Genomic DNA, 11,486 nt, shown 5'->3' with positions numbered 1-11,486 from the left:
GTACGGTTGCGCTAGACTTGCAAGAGATGGGGTCCGCTAGTCGTAAAATACCGGAATTTTATGAATCCATTGTCAGTTTGAGACATTTTTCAGCCGGGTCAGACTGGACCCGGTGTTATCTGTTCAGCCAGGTCGTGCAGTTCCCCAGCCGGGCGCGTGACCCGGCTGACCCGGCTCTCCAGCAGGCCCTGGAAGTGTGTTGGTAGAAAGGGAAGGAGCGAAGGAGACAAGTGGAGAGCTGTGTCTGTAAGTGTGAAAATGTGTTAGTGCGACATGGAGAATAGAATGCAAAGTATGCAATGTAGCTGGATCTACGGGTGTGAAGACAAAGATGACGACAAAATATTGCTAAGCACTATATATAACCAGCTAGCACACATAAACATCAAATATTATCGTGCCATATATTCGCAACATCACAGTCTACCACAATTTACAACACCAACATCTAACACAATAAATTCACACTGTGTCCAGCAGTCTCCAGCCACGATCCCTGTTAACACTTGGACGTGTATCACGAATGAACATTGCTTCACGTATACGACGATTCACAAGGGACGACTGTTTGGCGAGAATTGATGCGTTGGTGATGGGTGTAGATGTGATTGCTTGTTGTGGGTGGTGTTCTGCATAGTGTTCTCCCCATGGCGTCTCCAGCGCTTGCACTTTGGCCTCTCTGCAATGCTCCTCAAATCTTTTTCTTGCAGTTCGCTCGGTCTCGCCAACGTACTCCTCGGCGCAAAGTGCACATAACATCGAGTAGATAACATCCTGAGACAAACATTGACCACTCTCCATACCAGCATCACATGCACGACATTGAACTGGTCGTCCCCTCCCTCTTCTCTTCTTATACATTTCCTTCGGGCATTCAGGACGGGACAATGATGACGATACCAACATGTCCCTTAGTGACCGACCGGACTGGAACACCACACGCACATCCTTACTGAAAGACCTCACCGTACGACGAACATCACGTGCCAAACGATCATTGACGAAGGGCAGTTTGATGATGGATGTGTACGATTGTTGTCGTTGTCTGGTGGATAATGGTCTTGGTGTGCTTGCATGGTGCTTGGCTGCTTGAATAGCGTGTTGTGAGTAGTCGTTGTCTCATAGTAATGTCTCGATCTTCTTCTCTCCCCGCTCCCTCCCCTGTCGGTTGACGCGTTGCTGTTTGCGCGTCGAAACTGCTCCTGGGGAACCGAACGCTTCACCCCCAATGGCAATGAAGACTCGTACAATAGATGGACACCACTCAGGGGCGTCGGACACAGTACGGTCACTACGGTATTGACCGTACCACTTTTTGCCCCAGGTACCCAGTGAATCAATAAAATACACTGACCTGGACTCTAAATTTCCAACATTTTCGGCTCTGCCATCCCTCCCCCCCCCTCCCCCCCCCCCCACGAGTAAACTGTACTTCAGATGCTGACCGTTAGCCCTTTCCCAAAGATGCCATAATGTTTCGCAACTTATGCTTTTCGCAACCGTTTCAAAACAAGTGCTAGTTGCTGAAATCGCATCCATATTTTCAGGAAAAGCTCAAAAGTTCCTCATGTCGCAACTTACTTTAAAAGCAAATTGGAGAGTTCTTGTACAAAAAACACCAAAAAAGGAGCAGAAGTGCAGCGACAGCAAACTCGTACACCCCTTCCTGCTGTGAACCACCACTGTACACAGTGCCAGTAGCCTGTTGCATGTATCCTACATCATTCCAGGGCACGGAAGAGGGAATGCATATTATCATATTACTGTTGATCTACCGTTTCTCTGAAATGAGTCTCAAGGCAGTCGAGAAATGAGCGAGTATGCATTTAATTTGTCCGACATGTAGTTCGGGACTTGACCTTTTGACCCCATGCCATATGGCCAAGGTCGCGGAAAAGTTGCGAAAGTTGCGATTTCTTCCTAAACAACGAAAAGTTGCGAAAAAAAGTGGCGAGCATCTTTGGGAAAGGGCTACTGACCGTACCACCCTAGAATACCTTCCGACACCCCTCAGTGACCCCTGCCACTATGACTGGGCTTAACGAACAACTTCCACTGCACAACACCACTCGCCACAGAGATAGACAAGATTGCTGAAAGTGTTTTTCTACGGTTAATATGGCCGAATAGCACCTCCCTCTGGCATAGGTCCTCATCTTCCTATTTCTCCCTGATTGTTACTTCGTTGGAACTTGACTTGTAATTACCGGTACAAATACTTCCTTTTGACTGTTTTCTCATTTTCGCAAGTGAAGCTTTATCGAGCTACACTTTTTATTCTATCGCCATCATAATATTGGGCATCAATGCCCGTTTGGTTTGCGATGTAAAATAAAACTTCAAACAAACAAACAAGTCGAGGTAGCGGACTGTGTGCGAGACATTCTGCTGGGTGTGTTCCACTGTGAAGCGTATGTCTGGGTGTCTGCTGCTCAAGTACTGCACGAACTCCATCAACTTGACAAGACCATGACACCATACTACCAGACAATCATCGATGTAGCGACGATACAAGCGACTTCCTTACAAGTAGTCATAATTATCTCTAGCAGGCCTATTCCATTATGGTGAAAAAAGGAGGACAAAATGTTACGCATTATGACTAACTGTCTCCACCGACGTAACCAGATCTTATACAGTCAGCTGTTGGTGGACAGTTGGTCATAACTCGTAAAATGTTGTCCTCCTTTTTTCACCATAATTTAATTCAATGGCTCACCATCCGAGTTAGACCTATTCCAAGTTCACATTATACTGTCAATCTCCGGACAGCTTTACATGTACATATACACCGCAGGACGTATCCAGTGTGCTGCCAGTGCTCAACACCGCGGAGGCGGAGCATAATACAGAACAGAACAGCAAGGACAAACTTTTGCCTGATGATTGCGAGTGCATGAAACTTGAAGTAGCAGCAGACAAGCCTTGATTGTCCTTGTTGTTCTGTTCATGTACATAATATACATACAGGAGAGACCATAGCGATGTCAGGCGCGTGCCCCGTATGGGTTCCTGGGTGCCCGGAACCCCTTTTTTTCGCTCAAAATGCAGGATTTTGCTTCATTTTTTGAAATTTTTCCCGTGGTAGGCCCCCGAACCCCCCTTGAAGGGCACCGGCGCACGCGCCTGGATGTCTTACATGCAACTGCTGGTATGTTGTCTTACATGCAACTGCTGGTATGTTCGTGGTCATCATTCACATGATCATCATTTCTACTCTACAGCCAGTACCACTGCAGTACACACCCACCACACTACTCTACCGCCAGTATACAGATTACAGTACAGGCTCAGTATAGTAGTCAGTACACACCCACCACAGGCGGTACAGGCTCAGTACGACTCGTACACACCCACCACAGGCAGTACAGGCTCAGTACACACCCACCACAGGCAGTACAGGCTCAGTACACACCCACCACAGGCAGTACAGGCTCAGTACACACCCACCACATTCATTTTCGGCTTTTGCAGGGTAGGCACGCGTTTTTGTAGCTGTAGTTTTTCGGTGGATTTTCCGGCTCCAGCGCGGCTCCGGCATAGGCCGGCAAACCAGCTGATGCAGAGTGCCACTTGCTGCCGGTGCAATGGCAGCGGCACCTGCGTCCGGTGTGAATGCCACAAGGGGGGTCGAGGATGCAGGAATTGTCTCCCATCCAAGAAAAATCGATGCCGAAACAACAGCTCACCCGGCCCGACATCCCAACCGTCTCAACCGTCATCTCAACAACCACCGCCCACAGCGTCAGTGACCCGTACCGTACCAGTTTTCGAACCAGCTACTCGACCGACAGCAGAGGATAGTAACCCACCGTCGCCTGCTCTCCAACCGTCGACAGCCAGCCTCTCAGGTAGATCTACTTTAGCGGGGCACAGCACCCCCGTACAAGACCCTGTTAAAGGGGAAGTTAAGGCAAAAATTAAAATTTCACCAGTTGTAGTCTTCGGGGTGCTGAGTCGAATGGTCTTGGTCCGAGAAAGCTGAGACGCTCCCTTCCTACTTGAATCCCAATCGAACTCGCGCACTTCCACCGAAACTGGGTGACTGCGCCCTACGAGATGGGGATTTGTATGCAAAATGTCACTAAAAGGGCCATTTCGTTCTTATAAAAGCACGGATGACCGCGATTGGCCCATATGTTATAGTCTTTTGGTCGCTGAGTCGACTGGTTTTGGTCCGAAAAGGCTGCGATGCAGCGTTCGCCCCTAATTCCCAATCGAACATGGTCGAACAAGCGGTCACGTGCTCCTGCGTACACCAGTCACCTGGTCACCGTGCCTGCAGGGTACAACTTACAGCCTGTCTTGACCTTTTTTGGGTGCAGTCCTGTCACTCGAGTTGAACCTTGGTGTGAAAGTTGTCGCCTGCTGGCGTGGTGACCAGGTGATTTTGGCACCCAGGAGCACGTGACCGCTTCTTCAACCATGTTCGATTGGGAATAAAGGAGGAACGCTGCATCGCAGCCTTTTCGGACCAAAACCAGTCGACTCAGCGTCCAAAAGAGTACAACATATGGGCCAATGGCGGTCATCCGTGCTTTTATAAGAACGAAATGGCGCTTTTAGTGACATTTTGCATACAAATCCCCATCTCGTAGGGCGCAGTCACCCAGTTTCGGTGGAAGTGCGCGAGTTCGATTGGGATTCAAGTCGGAAGGGAGCGTCTCAGCTTTCTCGGACCAAGACCATTCGACTCAGCACCCCGAAGACTACAACTGGTGAAATTTTAATTTTTGCCTTAACTTCCCCTTTAACTCCGGTGCTGACTCGGCTGAGCTCCTTCACGTACAGGATCAGGTGACCCACGGCACAGTCACGGACAGCCAAGTAGCTCTCCTTGCGACACTGGCGGACGATGAGCCCAGGGAAGAACCCCGCTTTCCTTTGCCACCTTACCAGAACGCAGAGTGTGACCTACGCATAGGGAATTTTGATCTCGATTCATCCCGCCAGGTGATCAACGCAGCGTATGCTGAAGCAGTTCACTTCCGCCCGAATCTGTTTAGTGTCCCATCGGGCGCAACTGGTGAGAAGTATGTTAACATCATAGCTCGTCTATACCAGTGCTTTGGTGATGCAGCGGCAGGCGAGGGTGTGTCCATCAAGGTAGCGATGGTGGCTACACAGGTAATGCTTCAACAGCCATATCGTATGGTAGACAGCCGAGAGCATGCTGATTGCCTCCAACGCAGACTGTCGAGCTGGGATACTGGAGATATCGATGAGGTGATGACTGAAGCTCATACAATCCAACAACAGATACGAGAGGCTACAAACAAATTCAGCAGGGAAGAGCGAGCAAAAGACGACAGTGACGCAAGGAGGTTTGCCGCCTTGGTCATGGATGGAAAGATAGGCTCTGCCACACGTATGCTTGACGGCGACAGTAAGGGCGACCTGCATCGCCTTGACAATGTCATAGGTGACCACACCGTTCGAGAGATTCTTCGAGAGAAGCATCCAGCAGCATCACCTCTAAACGAAGACGCAGTTATGGACGGAGAGCCTCTGCCTCAACCACATCCGGTCATCTTCACGGCACTCAATAGGGACGTTATTCGCCAAGCTGCGCTGCGCACGCATGGTGCAGCCGGGCCTTCAGGCATGGACGCAGCCAATTGGCGAAAGATTTGCACTTCCTTCCGCTCAGCCTCGGATGCACTCTGCGATGCTCTGGTTACCTGTGCCAGGCGAATAGCTACCAAGTATGTGGACCCCATCTCACTGGAAGCTTATGTGGCTTGCCGTCTAGTGCCTTTGGACAAGCAGCCAGGTGTTCGGCCTATCGGGATCGGGGAAGTCGTTCGCCGCATTCTGGGCAAAGCCATACTTCAAATTGTTGGCTCGGCAGTAGAGAGTGCTGTTGGCTGTCTGCAGTTATGCGGTGGGCAAGAGTGCGGCGTGGAAGCCGCCATTCATGCGGTGAAGACCACCTTCGATGATGACCACACGGAGGGAGTCCTGTTCGCGGATGCAACGAACGCATTCAATCGCCTAAATAGAGCTGTTTGCCTGCGCAATGTTCAGCGGCTATGTCCTGAGCTCGCGCCAGCTGTTATCAACACCTACCGCTCCCCAGCTCACCTGTATGTTGGAGGAGAGGTGATCCTGTCTTCTGAGGGCACCACTCAAGGAGACCCATTGCGGCTATGCCAATGTATGCGCTTGGCACAGTGCCACTGATCCGGGAAGCCGCCGCAGCTGGGGCCATGCAGTCCTGGTATGCCGATGACGCAACTTCAGCCGGCGCTCTCCGACGAATGCGCACCTGGTGGTCCATCCTAGTAGATCGAGGCACCAGGTATGGTTACGACATCAACCCGTCAAAGTACGTTCTCCTCGTGAAGCCACAACATCTTGCGCTAGCAACAGAATTGTTTGCCACAACCGGGGTCAACATCCGGACGGACGGCTATCGTCATCTTGGTGCTGCCCTAGGCTCTGCCCTGTTCTGCGACGGTTACGTGTCGTAGAAGGTTGACACATGGTGCACAGAGCTGCAGACCCTCGCCAAACATGCGGCGTCTCAACCTCAGGCTGCTTACGCTGTCCTTACCCATGGTCTCCGCCATAAGTGGTCATTCCTTGCGAGGACAATGCCAGCCATCGCGGACCTCTTGACACCGCTGGAAAACTCCATCAGGCAAGTTTTCCTCCCTGCACTGACTGGTCGCCAGGCCCCTGGCGAGGAAGAACGTGCCATCCTGGCGCTTCCGTGTCGTCATGGTGGCTTGGGAATTCTAAACCCAGGGACCCTTTCCCAGCAGTACGACACGTCTACGGCTGTCACCAGACCTCTAGTCGAGCAGCTCCTTCGACAGGAGGAATCCATCGAGGAAGTTGTTGCTGCCACCAAGGCAGCCAAGGCGGCCCAACGCACAGCTAATCGCCAAGATCAGGCAATGGCCCTCTCCTCCCTCAGGGATACCCTGAGTGACGACCACAGGCGGACTCTGGATCTAGCCGCAGAGAAAGGTGCCTCCAGTTGGCTCACTAGTCGGCTATCTCGCCGGTTCCAGTTTACCATCCACAAGGCTGGCTTCCGGGATGCCCTATGTCTGCGCTACGGCTGGACCCCTCCCCGGTTGCCGTCTCACTGCACCTGTGGAAAGCCCTTCGACACCACCCATGCCCTATCATGTGCCATCGGAGGATTCACTGGGATGCGCCACAACGAGCTCCGGGATCTAACCGCTAATCTGTTGCGTGAGGTTGCGCATGACGTCAGCGTGGAGCCAGAGTTGGAACCCCTCTCTGGTGAAACATTCCCTCTCCGGTCGGCCAACACGGAGGCTCATGCTCGTCTTGATGTGGCAGCACGTGGAGTGTATGGGAGTAGGTTAGAGAGGACAATGTTTGATGTTCGGGTGTTTAACCCTTTTGTCCCCTCCAACCGAAACCTTACTCTCCCGTCTGTCTACAGAAAGCACGAGCAGGAGAAGAGGCGTAAGTATGAACGGCGAGTCCTGGAGGTGGAGCATTCCTCGTTTGTACCCGTGGTTTTTGCAACCACTGGCGGCCAGGGGAAAGCTGCTTCGGCACTCTTTGCCAGGATTGCCAGCAAGCTGTGTGAAAAGCGCCGTGAACCTTTCCCGGTTATGATGGCTTTTGTACGGGCGAAGATCTCCTTTTGCCTTGTTCGAGCAATGGTTGCCAGTCTACGTGGTCACCGTCGGAACCCGCCTCGACATCTGTCTGGTTCGGCTGTGCTGGCGGCTGCTGAATGTGCCCTGGTGCCATAAACGGTGTACATGATACAGTACAGTTTCTTTGGTAATGGTGTTTCATTTACTTTTGTATTTTCAGTTCGTTTTCTTTGTATTTAACTCCTCATTGTTTTTTTACCAGGCGTGGGCCATCCCCTGACTTCATAGGTGCCAAACATTTTACGTTTTTCATTTCTATTTTGAGAGTTAATAAAAATTACCGCCTGTTAAAAAAAATAATAAAAAAAAAAGTAAAAAACCACAGGCAGTACAGGCTCAGTACACACCCACCACAGGCAGTACACTGAGTACAGGCTCAGTACACACCCACCACAGGCAGTACAGGCTCAGTACACACCCACCACAGGCAGTGCTGGGCTTATGAGTCGTGCACTGAGTTATCTGGCCCGGCCATGCTGCATTTTGTGAGGTAAAGTTTCACAAAGCATAGAGTCGCGATTGCAGCACTGTGCAAGAGTGAGGTTGCGTACATCATTGCCCAATATTATTGGCAATAAAATGGGTACACGCATAGCTCTTCAGTGCAGAATCACTGAACTCTAACTAATGGCGGCCGCCAAATCATTCGATTTATGATGGCGAAGGGTCTGTAAATTCATCCGCTGCATGAAACCCAATCCAAAAAAATAACTAGAACCTTTCCGATTTCGACTGGAACAGACTGATATGCATGTGGTCAGGCTTACTGATGGTGGTAAGATTGGGACATGTACCAAAGAGTACCTGAACCTTGGGTGAAGTCTACTGTTACTGGCCTACACTGGAATTCATAGTACAAGCTTTCATTGTCGGACTTCGTGACATGGCCGGCTATGTAGACAAACAGCACCTGGTGCTATATCCCATGGACTCAGTCAATAACACATACTTTGAAGTACTTTTTTTGTACACTCCTCTACCCAGGTAGAGTTTGCGTGAAAATGAAAAGAATGAAAAAGGCAGGGGACGCGGAGATAAAATCGTAATAATTAGTGGTGAATAACATTAAGTGCGCACTCATATTACAAGCCTTTCAACCAAAGTATCTCATGGTAAGAACTCTTACAGTGCACCTATCGTATTGGCAGCCGACTTTGTAATCGCCGCATACATGTCCATGGCTGTTATCATGCCAAAGCATTCAGGATGGTCAAATGATTGTAAATAATAATTTGTAAATTGTAATAATAATTATAATATTAGATGACACATCATGCCAGATGATGTTTTCTATGACATACACAGGAGTAAAGAAGTGGTTTGTGACAAAAGTTTACGTCACATTCCCGTGACTAGTAGTCACTTGCAATGAATACGTGTAGACTTGCATGATACGTCACACAGTGCCTAGAGGGAACACAGCCACCAACCCATTCAAGCTAGCTAACGTACCAGGTCTAGTTTCTCATCAGTTACTGACTACATGGTGTCAGGCGTAGATTACAACAGCAGGCTTTCTGCAGCTTTGTCCCGGACACTGATGCACTTACTGTCAGCCAGGTAAAATCGTAACGGCTTGGCAGCCCATTCCTCTGCATAGTCCACTCCTACACGCTTACTGATCACCATCTGACTGGTACTACAAGACCCATCACCACCATCCGGAGATCCTTCGAACCATACGGATGACTCATCTGTCGTCGTATCCATGCAAGTCATGTCGAGGCTGATGCCCATTGCCGCGCCAAGTCGTCCTGGTCCCGCTGCAATATCTTTCGGCTTTAGCTTCTTCGCAGCCTCGGGCGTTTTGGCTCGGCTGCGGCGCATTTCCTCCTCACTCTCATCGTCCGCAGGCTCCACGGACCTAAGGAGGACAGCAGCACCGTCACCATGGCTGGAGACATTGACACAGCGATGCATTCCGTACAGCATGTACACATAGAGTGTTCCAGCTTGCATGTACATTGCTGTGTTGCGTTGTGTCCTCTTGCCACCGTACGAGTGCGCTGCTTTGTCACTGCCGCCAAGATACGCTTCTGTCTCCACTATACGACTTCTTATCTCTTTAGCAGGACCACTGCCGGAGTCAATCCGATGAACGAACAGACAGCCCAAAAGCTTTCTTGCAAGACTTTCACAGTCAACATCAAAGAACTCGCGTTTCAGCCGTGAACAGGTGCTAGCTGAGCCTGAACCCGAGGCTGAAGTGCTGCGGTCATCATTAGCCTTGCTACTGGCCGCCGCTGCTGCTGTTGTTTCTGCCGCTGCTGTTGCAGTCGTAGAGCGTGCTCGTCTCTTGGCTGCGGGTGCGTCCGGGAAGTATTTGCTGGTGCCAGCAGCAGAGCTCACTCCGTCACTATTCACAATACTGCTACCGTTACTACCGCTGATAGGTAGGGAGGAACATGCTCGCTTCATTATTATCGGTATTGATCACGGGTAAAGCGGTGTTGATGGTAAATCTGCTGCAGCTTTCATTCATAGTGCATAATAATCACTAAGATTTATTGATGATTTTTTCACTATGGATTTTTTTAAAGATTCAACACTTAGTAAATAGCAACAAAATCGTCACTAATCCAAAATTGATACCAGTCCTAGCGAATATGACAATGTTTTAGGACGGATAAACTAATCCTTGAATTTTTTTAGTTTGGAACAGTTCAGGTTACTTATCTTCTACAGGGCCATCGTCTTGAACCGTGACCAACTTGCACACTCTGTTTCAGTAGACAAGGGAGTCTCACTCACGACCTGCATGAAGCGCACACGGGTGAGGCAGAAATCCCTGCTCGAGTATTTCTCTACAAGATCCGCAGATCTACGCACTAAAACTAACCACATTCAAAGAGTGAAAGAGGTCAAACCGGCCTACTACTACAGTACTAGTAGTAGTACTACTATACACTAACTAGAACTGTCTTGTAGGTTTACGTGTATCTGTATCTCAGCAGTCATGCACGTGAGGACGAGTCCAGACTTGTTCAAACAAAAGAGTACTATTACATGTACATGTACTAACTGTTATTATTATTAGTGTTACTTGATCTGCACAGACTGCAGACTACAGTACTACTGTCAGTAGTACAGTGCAGTTCTGCTGCACTATAAATCTATGACTCTACAAGTAGTATGCTCAGTATCCGTATCTGGACCAGGCCCTGGCCTAACCAGGGTCATAGGGACTTCAATCGAAAAACCAAATTCGCGAGTTTGGCAGGGAGTCGATAAACGACTCCCTGAATGGCCTGATCTGGACACTGGAGTGCTAGTGACTGACTGCAGGAGTATCTGGACAGAGCTACAGACTCAGTGGATTCATGGACAGGGCCTAGGGCCGGCCGGGAGTCGTCCCGATTTTTGACGACTCCCTGGTAGATCTACGCATGGTGCCGGTCAATCACTTGCCTCAAGTCAGTCACGTGACATTCAGGTCCGACAAACCCCTGCCCTGCCCCTTACTTCGGGCCTAAGCCTAACAGTAACACTAACGTATAACAGGCTATCGATATCGTTCGTTTGCTGTTTGAGTGAACCACGGCCACAGACCATGCAGACACACACGTGACACAGCCAATCTTCTCCTCCTAGCCACAGAGAAGTAATAGTTAGTTCCATGAAATGTGTGCCTCTTTTAGGAACGTTAGTTGCTTCGAAGCCGAAGATCGTGCTCACTGTGGTGCCGTTTGTCGCTGAAGTATTTCGTTAGCGTTAGCCTCTTATTGAAAGAGGAAACACGTTTGCGAGGAGCACTTTACACTAGCCTGAAAGCAGAGGCCCTTTGACAATAATTATAATTATAATTTCTCTCTTTTTCCCTACAAATACAATAGTAGGCGT

General features: G+C 49.7%; 1 protein-coding gene across 1 annotated transcript; it reads right to left on the bottom strand.

The window, feature by feature from the left end:
* Positions 1-8,592: 8,592 nt before the first annotated feature.
* LOC135821767 (uncharacterized) lies at positions 8,593-10,536 on the bottom strand. The gene has a single exon (XM_065334768.1). The coding sequence runs from the start codon at positions 10,062-10,064 to the stop codon at positions 9,147-9,149; it is 918 nt and encodes a 305-aa protein (XP_065190840.1). The 5' UTR covers positions 10,065-10,536; the 3' UTR covers positions 8,593-9,146.
* Between the last annotated feature and the right edge of the window lie 950 nt (positions 10,537-11,486).

Source organism: Sycon ciliatum, chromosome 1 (assembly GCF_964019385.1).
Source record: "Sycon ciliatum chromosome 1, ocSycCili1.1, whole genome shotgun sequence".
NCBI lineage: Eukaryota > Metazoa > Porifera > Calcarea > Leucosolenida > Sycettidae > Sycon > Sycon ciliatum.
Note: the sequence above shows the minus strand (reverse complement) of the source record. Positions and strands in the feature narration are given on the sequence as shown.